We start from the raw sequence: 20295 nt of genomic DNA, 5'->3' as shown, positions 1-20295 counted from the left end.
GAACACCTCCCCCCCCCGCCCCCTGCTTACCTGTGGCTGCCGCCTCGCCGCTGTCCGGGGCGGGAACTTCCACTCCCCCCTCCCAGGTGGATCCGAAATTCTCTGCCCACTTCCCCACGCCCTCACGCGGCGGGGTATGTGCGTCTCTCAGGGATCAGGCGGAGCGGGGAGAATCTGTGTCACTCAACAGCCAACTGTCCTAAGCCACCGTTTCCTCGGCAGTCACGGCTGCCACTGGCGGCATGATCTACACCAGGCCGGGGGCGGGGTAGGAGAGGGGGGCAAAACTGAGTAATTGAGCGTGGGGGGTGAAATTAAGGCGGTCCCTCCCTACGGGCCGCCGTCCTACGTCACCGCGTTGCTCACGTGACGCACCGCCATCTTGTGCCGGGTTGCTTCGGAAAGCCCAGTGCGTCCCCCACAGGTGTTAACGCCGGCGAGAGTTGGAGTAAGCGGCCCGGGGTCTTCAGTACCTCTGCCGTCACTCCTCCCTCACGTGTGCTTTCGGAGGCTCGCGACAGCTTGGTGGCGTCGGAAGGCCGCTCGGTGTGGGGTGGTGTTTTCATCGATTCCGGGCGTCGCTCTCCGCTCAGTTGCGGCTTGGTCTGGGTTGGGTGATCAGGTCCCGAACTGTCGTCCCTGGCCTTGATCCACACGTCCTCTGCCCGGGACTTGTAGAGAGAAGTGACTTGAAGCAGAGACGTTTGCCTTCCTCTTTTTTTAGTTTGCCCAGACTTTCTAGCGCCAATTGTGTTGAGCTGCGTCCTTTATCCCGTATGAAAAGATTTTCTCCAATGACTGCCTGCGCGCGCGCACACACGCAACCACGTTGCCGGCAGGGTGTTTTGTGCTCTGCTTCACGTGTCACGCTGACACGTTTTAACCCCAGCTGTGAGAAGGGAGTGCTGTAAAAATGTTACGCCGTCATCTTAATACGTTACAGAAACTTAAAAATGTTCTTAGATTCTCTAACTTTCTGGAGTAGGGAATATGCGTTATTCTGATTTTTTTTCTTTATCCATTTGCTTGCAAAATATTTTTTGTGGCTTTATTGTGATAACAATGATTAAGTCTTTTAGTGCGTTCTTGACAAAAGTCGCGGGGTTTTCTGGAGTTTGACTAGTTTGAGATCTCCGCAATGTAGGAAACTGATTGAGTGGATAGAGCCTATCCTGGTTTTGACCTGTAAGACCAGATAATGTTATTTAAAGCTCAAGAGTTACTCCACCAGATACTTAAGAGTTTACCAACGTTTAGCTAATACTATTTATTCAGTAAACGTTGACCACCCATTTTAACTTAAATCAGGTGTCTGCCCTTATTTTAGATTTTTGATTAGGCAAATTACCCAAATCTCTTCTAAGTTTGTCTTCTTGTTATCAAAATTAGGAAAAGTATAATATTGAAGCCATGTTCCAGAATTATTCAGAGAATCGAAATGTCATCTACCATAGAAAAGCAAAACCTTTAGAGGTAAGGGAGTGAGGAAAAGGTTCTCAGACATTAGCCTTTCCTAATTAACAAAACTCAGCACCAGTCCTTCTTGAATCCAGAATGTCAAGTAACATAACTCTGGGGTAAAACTATAAATGTTATTCTTATCCCTTCTACATGAATGTGAACTCCTTCTGATTCTCCTTTTTAAAAACTTTTTAAGGGGCGCCTGGGTGGCTCAGTCGGTTAAGCGTCTGACTTCGGCTCAGGTCATGATCTCACAGTTTGTGGGGTTCGAGCTACTCGTCAGGCTCTGGGCTCTGTGCTGACAGCTCAGAGCCGGAGCCTGCTTCCGATTCTGTGTGTCCCTCTGTCTCTGCTCCTCCCCTGCTCATGATCTGTCTCAAAAATAAGTAAATATTTTTTAAAAAGTTTTAAAAACTGAGATATAATTGCCATATGAAACTATATTCGTTTCGGATGTACAACAAATACGTCTGAAATAATGATGTGATATGTATGTATTGCAAAACAATCACCACCATAAGTCCCAATAGTTAGCATCCAACACAGTTACAATTTTTTCCCCTAGTGATGAGAATGGACTGGAATAGAAAAAGACACATTTGTCAAGTCAATGCCTACATACCATGTACCTGAGACCATATTAATCTGATCTAGCAAAGATATCAGACTAGGTACAATGGCGACAGTTGAGACTACTATTTGGTTAAGCTTGCCCTGGTGTACTGCCATCCTCCAGGAGTCTGTAGAACCAGGCTGGTATACACCAGACCGGAGACCATTACCTCTGAGTCCTGACTTACTTACAGGTGGCACTCATCTCCCCATTCCCCTGAGATGCAGTATTATTACCATTATTGATTTATTATTTGGCTGGGTTGGGAGCAGTTTCAGAAGCTTCTCCATTTCTGAACTTTTGGTTCTATTCCATTGATTTATTTATAGGTCTTTCCTTATGCCAGTACCATAGCTTCATAGTAGGTTTTGAAATTCTGGAAATATGAGTACTCCAACTTCGTTCTTTTTCAAAACCGTTTTTGACTTTTCTGAATCCCTTGCATTTCCATATGAATTTTAGGATCCACTTATCCACTTCTGCAAAATAGGCATCTGGGATTTGGATAGAGATTGTGTTGAATCTGAGATCAATCGGGGGAGAATTGCCGTCCAAACAATATTAAATTTTCCAATCCATGAATATGTGGATGACTTTCCATTTTAGATCTTCCTTAGTTTTTTTCAATGATTTTGTAGTTTTCAGTATGCAAATTGGTGCTTTCATTAAATTATGATGTATTCTATTCCTTTTGATGCTATGTTAAATAGAATTGGTTTTAATTTAATTTAATTTTTAAAGTTCGCTTATTTTGAGAGAGACAGCACGAATGGGGGTGGGACAGAGGGAGAGACAGAGAATTCCAAGTAGGCTCCACACTTAGCACAGAGCCCAACGTGGGGCTCAACCTCGCTTACCGTGAAATCATGACCCGAGCAGAAATCAAGAATCCAACACTTAACCAACTGAGCCAAGTTGGTGCCCCACATAGAATTGGTTTGTATGTATGTATGTATGTATTTATTTAAGGTTTATTTATTTAATTTGAGACAGAGACAGCGCGAGGAGGGGAGGGACCGAGAGAGAGAGAGAGACAGAGAATCCCAAGTAGGCTTCAGGTTCTGAGCTGTCAGCACAGAGTCTGACAGGGGTCTTGAACTCACAAAACCACGAGATCATGACCTGAGACAAAATCATGAGTCCGATACTTAACCGATTAAGCCACCTGGGCACCCCAACTAGAACTGTCATTTATTTGGGGCGCCTGGGTGGCTCAGTCGGTTAAGCGTCTGACTTCGGCTCAGGTCATGATCTCACAGTTCATGGGTTAGAGCCCCGCATTGGGTTCTGTGCTAACAACTAGCTCAGAGCCTGGAGCCTGTTTCAGAGGCTGTGTCACGGGGAGCCTGTGTCTCCCGCTCTCTCTGACCCTCCTCTGCTCATGCGTTCTCTCTCTCTCTCAGAAATAAAACAAAACAAACCAATTGATATTTATTTATTTATTTAAAGTTTTTTCACTTAGTTTGAGAGAGACAGAGACCGTGCGAGCTGAGCAGGGGAGGGGCAGAGAGAGAGGGAGACTGAGAATCCTGAGCAGGCTCCAGGCTCTGAGCTGTCAGCACAGAGTCCGATGCGGAACTTGAACTCACAACACTGGAAGATCTTGTCCTGAGCCAAAACCAAGACTCTAAAACACTTTACTGACTGAGCCCCTAGAATTGGGTTTTAAATTTCATTTTTGGAATGTTCATTACTAGTAAATAGAAGCTAAATAGGTATTTTTGTATTGTCTTGATCTTGTATTCTGCAACCTTGCTGAACTCATTTAACAATTTGTACGTGTGTAGGATTTTTTATGTACAAGTCATTTCATCTGTGACTAGAGAGAGATTTAATTCTTCCTATCCGGTCTGGATGTCTTTTTTTTTTTTTTTTAAGTTTCTGTTTCTCTGCTAGATTCCTTATGTAGGAATTTCTTATCATTCATTGGGTATACATTTTCCTTTTTTTCCCTCTAGATTTTATTTTTAAGTAATCTCTATGCCCAACATGGGGCTCGAACCTCCAACCCCGAGGTCAAGAGTTGCATGCACTACTGACTAAGCCTGCCAGGTGACCCTACGTTTTCCTTTAAGTCTCAGTATATATATAATAGCTGGTTTAACTGGCCATGTGTAGCAACGTAGATGGAATTTGAGGGTGTTATGCTGTGCGAAATAAGGCAGGCAGAGAAGGACAGATACCATATGTTTGCACGTATAGGAGGATTAGGAGGCCTTGACGGAGGACTGTGGGGGAGGAGAAGGAGGGAATGGCGGGGAGAGGGAGGGAGGCAAACCATGAGAGACTCTTGAATGTTGAGAACAAACTGAGGGCTGATGGGGGTCAGGGGGAGGGGAAGGGGGGTGATGGGCATGGAGGAGGGCACTTGTGGGGATGAGCGCTGCGTGTTATATGGAAACCAACTTGACAATAAACTATTTAAAAAAAAAAAGTGATCCCTCTCCACTTCCCCTGCCCACTCCCCACCACCTCCTCCTCCCTCTCCCATCTCTGGTCACTAAGAATTTAATAAAGAAGAAACAAAAGGTTTTTTTTAAAAAGCTGATTTAAGGCTTTTGACTGCTAATTGCGACCTCTGAGTGATCTTGCAGTTGGTATCTATTGTGATTGATTTACTTTTCCTTGAGTATAGATCTTTTTGGTTTATTCACATTTCTAGTAGTTTTATTACTGGAATGAATTTTATTGCTTTACAGAGTGATTTTTATTTCAGAAGGCAGTTAATTTGAGAGGACTTAATTTCCCATCTTTTTCCTGTCACGGACAATGGCTGCAATTTCTGCCTCTTTCCATTTCCAGCTGCTTCCCAACCCCCCCCCCCACCTCTTTTTTTTCCCATCAGGGACTCTGGGTTTTTCTCCATATAATTTAGTTTAGCCACCAGCCAAAGATTTTGACATATCCTATATGCAGATTTGAGGACTCATACTTTCTGCGGCTCTCTCCCTTCATAGATTTCCCACCAAACTACTCACTGGCTTCCCTGCCAATATGGAACTCTATCTTTTTACACCTTCAGGCAGTAGGCAGTGGCTATCAGTCAGGTTCCTTGGAATTATGGCAATGTCCTCAGACAAAAAAAAAAGAAAATCACAAACACACATAAGTCACCTATTGCATTTCATTTTTCAAAAAGTAGTTACTCTTCCATTTCTGTCTTGTGTCGGTCATTTTCCAGGGCCTTCAAATAAGTTTAAAATATATATACATATATATTTTTCAAATTTAAAAAACTCTATGGGAGGATTAATCTAAATTATTCCACTATTATGGAGACTCATGCTATTGATTTTTATGTTTACTGTGTATTCAGCAATCTTAGAAACTCCTGTTTATTAATGTGTAGATTCTCTTATATTTTCTACATAGACTAGCACATCATCTTCAGATTTTTTTTCCCCTTTTATCCCATTCATATAGCTCATTTCTTTCTCCCTAATTACGGAAGCCATAATCTCAAGTGCAATGCTGAGTAGAAAGTGAGCATCCTCATCATAGTTTTGCCTTTCATAGTAGTGTTTCTCAAGTGTCATCATTAAGTATTCTTTTTTACGGTAGGTTTCTGATAGATGTTCTATCACTTCAAGAAATCTCCTATTCCTTGCTTATTGGATTTTTTTTATTAGTCAATGTTGAGGTTCATTGTGTTTCCCCTTGATCTGTTGAGATGGTCGTATAGTTTTCACCTTTAAGCTGTTGATAAAATTTCTTATATAATAGGATTTTTCTAATATTGAACTATCCCTGTTCTGATTCTCTTTAAGACCCATCTGTTATTTCTTACACACTACTGAGTTTAACTTGCTAGGGTAGAATACTCTTTTTCCAAAAATCTCCACATATGTCCACCAAAGTCTCTCCTAATCCACATGCTTTTTTTGCAATGTGACTTTGCGTCTCTCAAGACGTAGAGTCCTCTCCCTTGAATCTGGGCTGAGCAGTAGAATGCAGCCAAAGTGGTATATGACCTCCAAGAGTGGATGAGAAGTTTACAGGCTTACATGTGCTTGGTCCTGATGTTTCCTTTGAGAATCCAGCTGCATGCTCAGAGAATCCCAGGCTATGAGGAGAGGCTGCATTGAAGTGCTTGGGGCAGTGATCCCAGCTGAGCCTAGTCTTTGTTATCCAAGCCTGAGCTTCAGATGTGTGAGTAAAGATGCCTAGAGGATTCCATCCCTGGGCTGTTCAAATCATCTCCAGACACTGGAGTTTTTGCAGCTGACGCCAGACATTTTGGAGTTGAGATGTCATTCCTGCTACATTTTGTCCAGTTCCTGATACATAGAATATATACATGTGACTGTTTTATGCCCCTAAAACAATGGTGCATTACACAGTGACTGAAACATTTTATTTATAATTCGCATCTTTTCACAGGTGAGATTGATTTATTTGAAAACTGCATTAGCCTGGTTTTGGTACCAAGAGCAGTTGGATGGCTTTTTATGTGTGAAACAGGGATTCTCTGCCTTGTGGGTTTGTTAAAATTCAGATTTTCTTTTTTTTTTTAATGTTTTTATTTATTTCTAGGAGAGAGAGAGAGACAGCGTGAGCAGGGGAGGGTCAGAGAGAGAGGGAGTCATAGACTGAAACAGGCTCCAGGCTCTGAGCTGGCAGTCAGCACAGAGCCCGACGCGGGGCTCGAACCCACGAACCGCGAGATCATGACCTAAGCGAAAGTCGGACGCTTAACCGACTAAGCCACCCAGGCCCCCCTAAAATTCAGATTTTCTTGAATGAATTTTCCATAGTTTATAGAAAATTATCCATTTAAAATTCAAGGTTAGTGCAAAATTATAATAACCCCTTAATATTAAAAAAAAAACCCAGAGTTGTAGTTATAGTCTCCTTTGTTTCCTACTAGTTGTGTGTGTGAATTTTATAGATTTTACTGGTTATTTTTAAAAAATCAGCTTCTTGAACCCTACTTCCCTTCTTTTCTATTTATTATTTTATGTTTTCCTCCTTATTTCCTTCCATCTTGGAGGGTCTTCCTTTGTTTAGTTGAATACAACTTAGTTTTTGTTTCTTAATAAATGGATTTAATGTAAATTTCCCTTATATCTGCTTCTTAGAATTTCCATTATTTGCAGATTCCATGTATTTTGTCAGCTCTGTCATACTTCTTCATAGAAATTATCTGAGAAAAGACTTTTCACCTACATAGGTTGAGAATGAAGGTTCAGAGAAGTGAATGAGGTCATCATCAGGTAGACCTCTATCAACTTCCTACTCTCAGGATCTCACCTCTACCCTTTAGGGGGGGAAAAAAGCACTTCCTCTCCTAAAGGCTAATCCTTCTAACCCATTCTCTGAATCCCTGCCCCTCCTGCTTCCTCAATGACCTTGCTTTGTGTTATCCCTCACTGCTGTTATTTGGAAGTTTTCCCTTTCTCCTGGCTCTTTCCCCTGACACAGGAATATTTTATTTCCTCCATCTTTTTAAAACAGCCTCCCTTGATTCTACATACCTCTTCTAACTACTGTCCCACCTCTTTCCTTTCTGTGTGAAGAAACTTCTGGGAAGAGCAGCCTCTGTTCAGTCATTCTTCCCATCGCTCCTCTCCTGAGCCAGCCTTCTGGCTTCGGTCCCCAGAGCTGCAAATGAAACTGCGCAGACCAAGGTCACCGGTGACTGCCCCATTGCCAGATACAGCACGTACTAGCCATTCCAGGTTTTACTCAGCTTCATTGTAGCTTTGGTGTTGCTGACCGCTCCCTCTTTAAAACTCTTCCCATGTTCTTTCTTGGTTTTGCCCCTACCTCCCCGGGGATTCCCTCTCCCTTCTTCCTTCACCAGTCTTTGTAGTCGTTGTTCCCCAAACCTCGTTGCTGACCCTTTTCTTACTCTACATGATCTTCCTTGGCAATACCATTCACTTCCCTGGCTTCAACTACCGCTTTTATTTTATTTTATTTTTTTTTTAATTTTTTTTCATGTTTTTATTCATTTCTAGGAGATAGAGAGACAGCATGAGCAGGGGAGGGCCAGAGAGGGAGGGAGTCACAGACTGAAACAGGCTCCAGGCTCTGAGCTGGCAGTCAGCACAGAGCCCGACGAGGGGCTCGAACCCACAAACCGTGAGATCATGACCTAAGCGAAAGTCGGACGCTTAACCGACTAAGCCACCCAGGCGCCCCACAACTACTGCTTTTAAACGGATGTCTCCCAAGTATCTAGTTCATGGTCGGAGCTCTCCTGAGGCAGAGACCAAATACTTACTCAGCTGTTGGACCTCTCCACTTGCATGTGCCACACCACCTCGAATGAATATGACCAAAAGGGAACACTGTCTTTTTCCCGACATCTATTCCTTCTCTTTTGTTCCCTACCTTGGTAAATGGCCCCACATCGACCCAACTCCCCAAGTCAGAAACGTCGGAGTTATTTTGGATTCCTCCTTCCTTACCCTAAGTATCCAGCAGTTGAAGTTTTACCATCTCCCAAGTTTGCATGTGTTGCCTCTTGTCTCCATCCTGTCACTGCCTTTGCTGAAGTACTCTTGCTCTGTCACTGCAGTTCCCGCAAAGGCCTCCCGACCGGTCTCCCCACTTCGGGTTTTACCTGGCTTTCCCTAAGCTCATGAATCTATTTTCTAGAAGACCACTCACCAGAATAATTTTCTAGGTTGCAAATCTGAGCATGTTATCCCCTTGCTGTAATCCCTCACTGGTTCTCTTTACCTCTGGATAAAAGTCCAAACTTCCTAGCATGATACACAAGGCCCTTGGTGATCTAACCTTGGCTCAAGCCTCCATAGAGAGCAATCTGTAACTTTTCTCCTTTCAAACCCTCCATGCTAATAATGAATTGTAGTTCCCAGACAATGCAACTCTGCCTTTCTGCTTTGTTGTCTTTATCTGGCTGGCTCATCCTTCAAAACTCAGTTCAGGTGTTACCTCCGTCAGCATGTCTTCCTCATTATTCTCCCTCGTCATTGGATTGGGTGCCTGTCCTGCTTGCTCCCACTGCCCACCTCTACTCATAACCCTTAGTATATTGTACTGTTTTCTTGTGTCCCCTCCAAAGCAGGGACCTAATAATTTTCTCTCTCTAGCTTCAGTTCCTATTGCAGGGCCTTGGGCCTAATGGGAAGGCATTCAATTAAAGCATGTTAGGTGAAAGAACGTTCCCAGCTGCCTAAATAGCTTGGATAATTGTTCAAGGACCAGTTCTAGTGTTGGAGAACATGCACAATTTGATGGGCTCCCATCAAGTTTCTTGCAACCAAGAAATGAAGAGCAAATGACTCATCGCTTTAGCAAAGGCTGAAATCCAGCCTAATCACACATTAGGAAAAAAGAAAATACAATTTATGACCATAGTTTAAAACTAACCAAATGCCACGTGAGGAGGAGGAAAACTAAACTTTAGTTGTTCCTGAAAAAGGCTTCTTAGTTTTCAACGGACTCTCTTTTTTGTTTCTTGATCTGTCTTCCTGTTAGAGCAGTGACTTGCTATAACTTTGGATCTCTGTGTTCATTTTCTTTAGACCGCTCCAGCTATCTGCAGGTCTTGCCATCTGAAGTTAAATTTAACATGTATCAATTCCAATTTATCAATCCTCCCAGTGTGTGAAGCATTAAACACAATCAGGCATCAATATTTATTAACACAAGACAAAGGAAACACATTCAATGAGTTAATAGAACACTGTCCAGCCAGATGTTAAATTTAAAAATGTATATCTAGTCTAATTTCAAATAAATAAAAAAAAACTTTATACATAATTACACAGTACTATAGTTTGAATTTGACACTGGTAAATATCTTGACAGAAAGTAAACAAAACATCATTTAGGACTAGAAAATTATTCTTGTATCTTTACACTCTCTTCCTGTGGACAAATAACATGGCCCATCTACATACACCTAAACCGGAAATGTTGTATGAATGATAAAGAAAAGGCCTATAGTGTATCTGGAGTACTGCAGCTTCTTGCTCCAAATACTCTTGCTTTTACATCAGAGCAGACAACGAAAACAACAACACTAAGGCATAGGTCATGTTGGAGTTTGAGGGTGAGGTGATAACTCCTCATTGCTTTAGTCTAAAAGATTGCTGGGTATTCAAGGAAAGTAATTTATTTGGCCAAGATATTGAGCACCATGCCTGGGGCAGAGACCTTAACAAAAAACCTAAGGCCTCAGGCCCTTTGTTGATTCAACAAAAGCATTATTAAGCAAGCACTGCTCAGGGACTAATGAAAGGAGACACACTCGGATTACCAACAGACAGGCAATGGTCCCTAAACAGCCTGAGGCAGCACAACTTCAGGAGGAAAAGACTTGGTGGTAGTGGTGGTCTGGACCCGGCCCTTTGTGAGGCAGGAAGTAAATAAAGGCTGTGGATTCACACTGACGGCCGTGAGCATGCCGGTCATTCCCAGGGTCTCATTGATGCAGGAGATGACATTTGTGCAGCTCTAAGAATCCCTTGGGTTTAGGAATTTTCCTGAGGCAGCCCCCTTCCCGATCTACCTCAATTAGAGGTTCAAAGGCTTTAAGATGAATGGACTTCTCTTAACTGGAATGGGGCCTTGCTATTAATCTAGTTTTCGTTTCCACAGGCATAAAAACCCAGACAGAATGTGTTCCAGAGTTTTGGCTAGGCCGTTTCTCTCAATAATGGTCTTTTGGGTCTGTCCTAAGACCTTCTACCACAAAGGTTCTACTTAATGTGGAAAGAGCACAAGCACCGCGTCAAGAGAGAGTTTTCTTATTCAAGTCTGTCACAGACCAGGCATTAAATATGCAGATGACCCCACACACACCTCTAGGCTAATGACTGGACTCTCTTCCCCTTCCGGAGGACACTTCACTACAGTTACTAGTGAAGTTCTCAAAGACACAGCCCAGCTTTCTTTCTTCCACTAGCATATTCTGGCTTTGGGGGATAGGCAAAAGATCAATAAAGCAGCCATAAGGCAGAGAGCAAAAACTAAAGATAAGTCAGAGGTCTGAGCAACTACAAACCCAAAAAATCAGATCCTAAGTAACTGGGAGTTGACAATACTCTGAGATTAATGGAGTATCTTATTGGAAAGAATGAGTACAGGTTGCTTATGCCCAATATTGTAGCTACCGGCCGCATGTGGCTACGCAAAACTTGAACTATGGGTAGTCCGAATTGAAATGTGCTTAAGACACATTGGATTTCAAAGACTTAATATGAAACAAGAAAATAAAGTATCTCGCTTTTCATACTGATTCCACATGGAAATTACAGTAGTTTTGATATACCGGGTTAAATAAAATATATTAAAATCAATTTCACTGGTTTCTTTTACTTTTTAAAATGTGGTTACTAGAACACTTAAAATGACAGATGTGGCTCCCATTATAATTCTAGCAGACACCCTACGTTGTGTAGTGAGAATTTTCAAAGCAACCCGAAGGATAAGACTGCCTACTTTTTTTTTTTTCTTAGAACTTGGGGATTATGGAGACAGAACTCTTTAATCCTCAGGAATCCCCTGCTTTGTTTGGTGAATCACTGGAAACGAAAATTACTTTCCGAATAAGCAGACTGTGTTTTCGGTGAACCGAAGCTAGTCACTGGGATTTCTGGTCCCAACGTAAGTGCTTATTTTCCTGTACATCTTAGAACCTCTTCCGTCACGTGTAAACTAATTTCATCCAAAATGTCAACAAAGAGATCTGGATCTGGAACATGCCATGAGGTTTGCCCTCAGTGGAAAAAAAAACTGGGAGGAGAAGAGGCTTGTGTAAAAGGGAGGCAAAAAGGTGGCTTTGAGCCACGAGATGGAGGGCAGCCCCCGGGAGTGCTGCCGTGGTGAAGGGTCTGGGCTTTGCATTATAAACCTTATTTTCAGGGTAATTACAAGTCTTAAAAATTGTTTAAAAACATATTTAGTTTACATGATGTTACAGTGGGGTAAATAATATGTATTATTAAAATAGTCTAAATAAATATTTACACAATAGACCAGAGTGGGTCAAAGAGAACCATTCTGATTTAACAAGTTAACTCTGTTCTCTTGGAGCTTTTTTTTTTTTTAATTTTTAAAAATATTTCTGTAAGAAAAAAATAATAAAATTCAACTATATTCAAATACATGAAGTATCAGACCAAAGAAAGGAAACCGAGCCAGAGGCCAAATTCAGTCCCATGCTCAGTCCACTTGGCCTGGGCACCACAGTTATTTCAAAAGAGTTTCTTGCACACATCAGACTTCCCCTGTTTCAGCGTAAGCCTAGCTATTTTGGCAACCCGAATCCGTCAGTTTGGGGATACGGAGTTATGTCGCCTTTGTGGTTTTATGTGAACTGTTGACCCCACTGCCTTCCCAGCCTGTCATTCTTGTTCCTAAAATCCCTGCCCTCGTGAACTGAAGAACAGAGGACACTTTTCAGTTTTCAGAAAAGAGAAGCTATGTATATAAACTGTAGACGCAGTTGACAATGGGCCTGGAAAAAGAGGAAATCCTAAATTCTTACACAGTCACTCGAAATTTGAAACAGAGTTTCAACACTGGGGGCCACAGTGAGTTATTGTGGTTGCTTAGCATTGGGTGGGATCTAATGAAGCTTAGCCTTTTCATAACATTTTGACTTTTAAACTGAGATTTTCAGCTTGTAGGAACAGGTTGAGTTCTTAAAAGCTTAAGCCGATTCTGGGAATGCAAGCTTTAAAAACAAACAGAGGCAGCTTTAGTTTATAAAACGTATCAATAGCCAACATAGACATAGTACAATGTGCAGTGAAACCTGCAATCGATTTGCACTTTTTAGTTACCTATTCAATTACACTGCATTAAGAGAACATTGAGATTCTCTGTCCAAGGAGAAATGTTTCTACTTTAGTTGTTAGGACTATACAAGCCAATGGGTCAGTGTTTTAGCTGTATTGTGCATGTATTCTTATTTACATGTTTAAAACAATGGTCAAAATGTTTTCTGGTCAAGAATTATACATATAGAGGAACTCTCATACTAAGTGGGTTAGATCTGATTTGCCTACGGGTCAGTGGAAAGGAAGCTGAGGATCCATGTTAACAAACCCGCAGCAGGTCCAGCTATGGTGAAACAGCAGAATACAGTACAGAGCGGGGAGCTGTGGAACTTCGACTACCCCCTTCATGTGAATTCATTAAACTCCCTTACAAAATTCTAAAACAGCATTAGATAAAAATACGAGTATTTACAACAGATGAAAAAAATGCAACATGCATGTAATCGCTTTAGTAACGTGCTGCTCACGCTATGTCAAAGCTCAGGACTAAGGGGCTGTTAACATTTTTTTCATTTGCTACCACACAGCTGCCTTGCCTGTGTGTCCTGTGACTGCGAATCCCACAGGATGAGATGAAGGGTATAATGTAACCATCTTGCTTATTTCACATCCTTTGAAAGCTTGCTCCTAGTCGCTGGTCTTTGGTCCTTGTGGTTTCTCAGGACGGCCCCCTGCAAGCCCCACAAGGCGGGTTACATGTTATAGGCCACGTAGATGGGGTCTAACTGGTCAGCCAGGAAGCTGTCACGGAGGTGCATCCTCTGCTTCTCTCCTCTGGAGTTGATGGGGATAACACCAGGGTCCACCACAACCACGACGCCGACGATGAGGTAATGCTCTTCTAGGACCACGTTTGTCACTAAAGGAACCAGATCGAGGGCTTCCTGTTCAGAGCCACACAGTTCTACAACCACCACGAGCAAGTTGGTCCACGTGAACACGGCACTGAAATTTCAACGACATTCAGTTAGCATGTCTGTACGTTTACCAGTCCCGTTTATGGTATCTGCCCAACACTTGTCCCCATTTCCCTGAGGACAGCCTTCTCTGCTGGATCCAACCAGAAGGTTGGCAGCCATGTCTGTAATATGTGGCCTTGCTCTTATGATCACAGATTAGCTGAGCCATCCACAATCTCTTGGGGGTTTAGAAATGGGATTGAAAGTTGGTTAGTTGATCACGTGAACTGAGCACACTGGAAGGTCTGAGGTAGCTGGGTGTCCAGAGAAGCGCAGAGAATGGCTCTTCAGAGAGGAGAGAAAGAATGAAGTGGATGCCCCACATGGCTCTAGAAAGTGAGAGGACTGATTCCTGATGGCCTTTCCGTCCCTTGTTTCCACCTTTCTTGAGGCTTTGCAAGAACCTCTGAGGTAGCCAGGTATTCCTTCTATTAACTCTCTCTTTTGCTTAAGGTTTTTTGTGTGTGTTTTGTTGTTTGCAGAGTTTCTGTTATTTGCAACAGAAGAGTTTTGACTAAGATAATATTCTTAGATCCGGGAAGGGAGTGGACCTGTCCTCATCTGAGCTTAGTGCCCCACACAGGTGTCTCTTCCATCATGCCACAGAAGTGCCAGAAGGTAGACAGTTGCCTTACATTGAGTGGGACTGCTGGGTCAGGCTTGTGATGTGCAGTGTTAAATGGCTTTAAAAAACAGATGCCATCATTTTAAAAAAAGTACACACCCTTTGGTTTCATTAAAAGTCAAAGGTCTAAAATTAGAGGTTAATCATGGTACCTCATTTCTCTGTATTATTTTTATAACTCATGGGCATTGTTCCGGTCTGGGGAGAGACTAAGCAAAGTGACTGAAAATGCTGACAAAGAAGCATCTAGAAAGCAAGAGCAAAAGAAACTGAAAATATTCTGTATTATCAAGAATCCAGAATGGAAGCCACTAGGTAAAAACTAAAGAGGATTTTTTTTCTTTAAAAATTTTTTTTTAGTGTTTTCATTTATTTCTGAGAGAGAGAGAGAGAGAGAGAGAGAGTGAGCAAGCATGAGCAGGGGAGGGTGAGAGAGAGGGAGACACAGAATCTGAAGCGGGCTCCGGGCTCTGAGCTGTCAGCACAGAGCCCGATGTGGGGCTCAAACCCACGAACTGTGAGATCATGACCTGGGTTAAAGTTGGATGCTTAACCGACTAAGCCACCCAGGCGCCCCAAGAGTTTTCATTTTAAGGAATCTCTAGTCAGTATGTGGTGGGATGATCCTTTATCAGGGAGAACGTGGGGGAAATTCCTATGCTGAGAGGAAAGTTGGATGAAGTAATAATGATCCTTTACATCTGCTTATCATTTGACAACCTGCGAGGCACTTTCTCACTTGATCCCTCCCATAATTAGGAAATAGCAGAGAAAGTATTTTACGTGGGAAAAGCTGCCCAGTGGGAGAGCTGAGCCTTCAAGCTGGGTCTTTTCAACTTAAAGTCATGGTTCTTTCCACTGTATTACACCCACTTTCTAGAGGCAGATGCTCAGTTCGATCTCTTCTAAAGGTAAGAGTTCCGTAGAAAGGACTCAACTCCATGGGTTGTATGGAGCCTGTCTCCGTGTCTCCACGCCCTCCTTGGCCACAGCAGAGGGCACAGCAACACAGGAAAGAATCAGCCCACTTACTTTCTTACTCCCCTGGGAGTCCTAGGTCTGTAGCTTGTCCCTGGTACGAAGGCTGACTACTGAGACCAATTTTAATGGACACTACCACTGAGGTGGGAAACCTATTCCGTGCGGGGGACGTACCATTCGGCAATGCTCCTGTGGGTCCGGGACACCGAGGTCTCGATATCGATCGGGTGGTATCGTAAGCCTCTCAGCTCCAGCGTCTCGTCCAGCGCTCCCACCACATACAGCGCATCATGACGCTCTGAGAGAGAGAAAAAGAGAAATTTGGTTCATCAGACATAATGAGTGCGAGGCACCGCTGGAGTCAGGAGCACAAGGGCAGACGGCCTGGCATGTCACTGGCTCCTCCACGCACCAGCTGGGGAACCCTGAGCAAATGATTTAAGTCTCTGAGTCCTGCTTCCCCCTCTGTGAGACAGGGAGAACTCTAAATGGCTGCTGGGAGAATTAAATGAGATAGTCCGTGTGAGGGAGTTAATATGATGCCTGGTACCTTGTAAGTGCTAAAAAAAAAAAAATTAACCCTTACTACTACTACTACTACTACTACTACTACTACTACTACTACTACGTCGTCGTCCCAGGAATTGTGCCAGCACTACTACTACTGCTACTGCACCACATCCCAGGAATTGTACCCAGTGCTGGGAAGAAAAGAGGACAAAACACATTTCCTGCCCTGAAGATACTTACTGTCTGGTGGGAAAACAGACACACAACCGGTACTCCATTGTGATGTGGGGGGCCCAGTGTGGGCATGAAGTGTGAGGCGAGCAGAGGACACCCCCGAGCTCAGCTTAAGGCTTCAGAAAAAGAAAAGCCGAAACCAGGCTGAGCTTTTACGGATAAACAGGAATTAGCTGGTGACAGCTGGGGGAGGGGCCGGGGGGGAGAGGATCAGAGAGGGAGAAGAAATGAGCATGTGTTGTGATCCCCAGACATCTTCAAGGAGTCCAGGTAGGAGGAGCAGGACTGCAGAATATGGAGAGACTAGCCCTGGTTATTAACAGGCTTGTAATCCAGCTAGACCTGGGCAGAAATCATTTTTTAAAAAAATTTTACGCACACACTGTACATGTAAAGCCACATGGTTTATGTCTGTACAGATACTGCATTTTGTAGAAAGATGATTTTGCTTAGTCTACTGAAAACAATATTTTCAGGAAACGGTAAAATTTCTGAGAAATTGAGCAAAACAAAGTGCTAGGAGCTGTTGGAGAAAGAAAGATGAGGAGGCCCAGCAGGGGTCCCATCATATGAGAAGAGCTCATAAAGACTTTGGTTGCTCAAGATCACAAAGCAAATGGCAGACAGATGTAGGCTTCAAAGCCAGGGGACCTGGCGAAGGATACCTCCCTCTTCTCTAGTATGTTATCCCACTTCCCCACAAAACTCGGCAGAAAGTGGCCACTGGTCTCTATGAACCAGATACAAGGAGCTTAGGAGAAAGGATCTGGCTCTAATTCAGGCCTGTAGAGTCCAGTGAGTTATTTGTATCAGTTCTTGAAATGCATGATACACTTAGCGTTGGGTATTTCAACATGGCCATTAACGCCATCAGGAAGAAGAGCCGAAAGGCAGGCAGCAATGAAGCCAAGACAATCAACTAAGGAGAGGGCCCTGGGGGGCTGCTTACACCAGAGCCCTGCCAAGCGGTCTCGCATCTAACGTGAGGTGCCGAAGGGACAGAGTGCTTCAGCAAGATGGCTCCTCCGCACTCAGGGACCAGGCTTGTTCCTCCTGCTCCCAAAATGGGATGCAGGAGTAGAAGAGCCACAAGATGAAACGCGTAGGAGCTTGTGCAGGGGTGGGGTCGGATCCACAGGGGCTGAGGGAGCACGGTCTGCCAGGGGCACTCGGTGGTCATTGGGCATCTCCACGGACGTCGGCCACACTAACCCACAGTTCAGAGCCGCTGCTGTGGCACCCTGGGTGCCTGCATCCCAGGTACCCTTCAAATGAATATAAACTCAGGTACGAGCTCAAGAATCGCAGAAGGGAATTATTAAATGCACACATGCCACAACACAAAGGCAGGCTGAGGAAGGCCAGCCAGAGACACTGGCGGAAACACAAAGCAGGCTGAAGGGTGAAGCGCTGGTGAGGCAGCTACCTCCAGTGGCCGCCGTGAGCTCGGTCCGGCGGACAAAACCAAGGTATCCCGTCCGAGCCCAGAGGGTCTGCGCAGCATCCCCAAAACTGAGGCGAGTGTTGAAATGGTCAGCTTGAAGAGTCTCACTATCATAGATGGTGTAATAGCCACTGGCTGTGTGGGGACTGTTCACCCAAATCTATGACGAGAAGAAGGCATAGGTCACATTTCACTAGGAACATAGAACTGTATCAGTTCAATTCTCTTGGGACAGATTTTTTTTTCTTAATTCTCACTTTTATATTAACAACAGTAACAACACAACAAGAAAGGCAGCTGCCATTTATCAAGCATTTCCACCATCTAAACAAAGAGGCAAGTACTTTATATGCCTTATCCCCATCAACCCTGACATACGTGACATGAGAATACAGTTACGTACTATTAGCATTCCCATTTTACAGATGAAAAAATGAGTTAAGTAACTCGCACAGGATGCAGAAACCAGGAGACTCCCACTCCCGAGCCTGTGTAGCTGCACAGGCCATGCTCTTAACTGGGATGCTACACGCATCCCTGGCTGGCCCATTTCTCAATCACGTTCGGAGCTCCACAAATGCATCGGGGACCATTTCTGTGCTTCTGAAACTCAGGTATAATGCCCTCAGGAAAACACTACGGAGTATCTGAATTTACAACGTAAACACAGCAATAGCTAAAAATGATAGTACTGCTAGTATTTACTGAGAACCCATTATGTGACAGGCACTGTTCCATGTGCATTACAGATATAGGTACTGATGTATTTAACTGCCACACAATTTCATGAGGTATGTGAAGTAGGTGCAATTGTGATTTATGGATGAGAGAACTGAGGCCCAGAGAGATTAGGTAGCTTGCTCAGCAATTAGAAGCTGGTAGCTGGCAGAGCCCAGGCCACCTGGCTCCTGCACCTCCAACGCTCTGCCCAGTAAACTGCGGGAGGCAACATCAGTGCCCCTCGGATACGTGAGGGAAGAACAACGAAGTCTTACAAAATATGTTTTTTAAAAAATGTCTTTATACTAGTACAAACATGGATACATTTTAGAATAGAATATAATATTTCAACGAATGTTAGGGGTGCCTGGGTGGCTCAGTGGGTGAGGCATCCGACTTTGGTTTTGGCTCAGGTTATGATCTCACGGTTTGTGAGATGGTTTGTGAGGCTCTGCACAAATAGAATGGAGCCTGCTGGGGATTCTCTCTCTCCCTCCTCCTCTCTCTGCTCCTCCTCCACTCATGCTCTCTCGCTCTCTCTCAAAATAAATGAATAAACTTTAAAAAATTTCCATGAATTAAAAAAAATTTAGTGTTTGTGGCTCCTTTCAGTTCTACTCCTTAAAGGGTGAGAACAGATAGGATTTGCCCATTTTCCTTTTCAGCTAAGGGAATGTCAGTGGATAAACCTGAGACCAGTTCTAATCTGGATGCCTATATCTTCTCTGCATCCTGGTCTCAACCTCCCTCTTTTTAGTCTCGAGCCTTACGGAGAAAGATTGAAACTTTTTTAAAAGATGAAAATTCACAGTGGAGGCAAAGCTAAATTCACAGCTTCACTGATTTCTGGAACATGAACCCTCAAGTCTTTACTGCTGACTTTTCAGAGTAAAGATAAAACGACACATACCTCTCCAAGGTGAGAGTCTCCTACAGGTCCTTTGGTCTCGGGATTAACAATAACCACTTTCACTCCAGGTAAAATCTGAGAATCAAAGGGAAACACAAAGACTAAATGAAATCTAGTGACCCCTAGGAAATGCAGTCACCACCCCCCCACCCCTACTCTAGAGAGGTGAGCGAGTGCACAAAGGCAGGAGCTAACTGAGGTGATGCTCCCTGGACCGTTCTCAGTGGAGACCATAGATATAAGATTCACCCTCAAAAATGAACCAGGGAACCAACCATTCTACCGTCTCTTCAAAGGGATGAGAAACTGCGGCCCAGAACCATAACAGTAAGGATCTGGAAATCCTGTGACTGCTCTTTCTCATGGTCCATCCCATTCACTGGCGTGACCACCGTAAAACTCCTTAGAGCAGAAAGGGCAGCCGGGAGGGATTGCCCAAGAGGCTTGGCTCTAATCTACAGCAAAAGCTAGTTACAGGAACTTGAAGAACAAGAGAGGACGGTGGCAGCTTAGCAGAAGAACGGATCCTGTCCCTGGGATCATAAAAGACATCACATGGTGGGGATCTCCCTCAGGACAGAAAAGGAAGAACAGGGTTGGCTGTGAGAATGGCTCACGGCTTCTCTGGTTACCCATATTCTGTCCCTTAAACTCCTTTTTCATCTTGGGTTTCTGGAGTATGAGGTTAGTTGAGAAGTGCTACAACGATTATAGGAGCTCATACACCTAAGACCTCAAGGAAGGAAGAGAGCAGATCATTTACGCTGGTCTGGGCCAGGTGCTGTGCGAAACGTTCTAAGGCTCCCAACCACTAGCTGAGGCAGATGGAGATCTGACCAGATGCTAGGATCAACCCAACTCCACTCCAAAGAGTTTAAACGAAAGAGAGAAACTGGAGTGAGCATCTCTTGGGCTTGATTTGCTGCTCGATAGGTTCATCAGGATCCCCTTTTCTTTATAATTACCCCCTCTGCCGTTCAGAGTTACTAGAAGGGATTCTGAGGCACCATCACTATCTCTTCAAAGGGATGAGAAACTTGGGGCACCTGATGGCTCAGTAGGTTAAGCATCTGACCTC

At 43.8% G+C, this 20295-nt stretch overlaps 2 protein-coding genes across 4 annotated transcripts in view; both read right to left on the bottom strand.

The window, feature by feature from the left end:
* ATF1 (activating transcription factor 1) overlaps positions 1-712 on the bottom strand; it is a 74819-nt gene extending 74107 nt beyond the window's left edge. The window contains exon 1 of one of the 3 annotated variants that reach the window (XM_077753374.1): positions 31-712. The gene's annotated coding sequence lies outside the window, so the exon portion shown is untranslated. The remainder of the gene's footprint in view (positions 1-30) is intronic. The other 2 variants (XM_077753371.1, XM_077753378.1) reach the window with 2 other exon arrangements.
* Positions 713-9653: 8941 nt separating this feature from the next.
* The window catches only part of DIP2B (disco interacting protein 2 homolog B), a 122607-nt gene continuing 111965 nt past the window's right edge, over positions 9654-20295 (bottom strand). Inside the window, exons 35-38 of the mRNA XM_077753673.1 lie at positions 19218-19292; positions 17570-17747; positions 15574-15697; positions 9654-13779 (exon numbers count right to left, since the gene is read on the bottom strand). Coding sequence (XP_077609799.1) covers positions 13527-13779; positions 15574-15697; positions 17570-17747; positions 19218-19292 — 630 coding nt within the window. The 3' untranslated portion in view covers positions 9654-13526. The remainder of the gene's footprint in view (positions 13780-15573; positions 15698-17569; positions 17748-19217; positions 19293-20295) is intronic.

The sequence above is a fragment of the Crocuta crocuta genome, unplaced genomic scaffold (assembly GCF_008692635.1).
Source record: "Crocuta crocuta isolate KB4526 unplaced genomic scaffold, BGI_CrCroc_1.0 scaffold30, whole genome shotgun sequence".
NCBI classification, from domain to species: domain Eukaryota; kingdom Metazoa; phylum Chordata; class Mammalia; order Carnivora; family Hyaenidae; genus Crocuta; species Crocuta crocuta.
The sequence above is the reverse complement of the archived record's forward strand: the minus strand, read 5'-3'. Positions and strand labels throughout refer to the sequence as shown.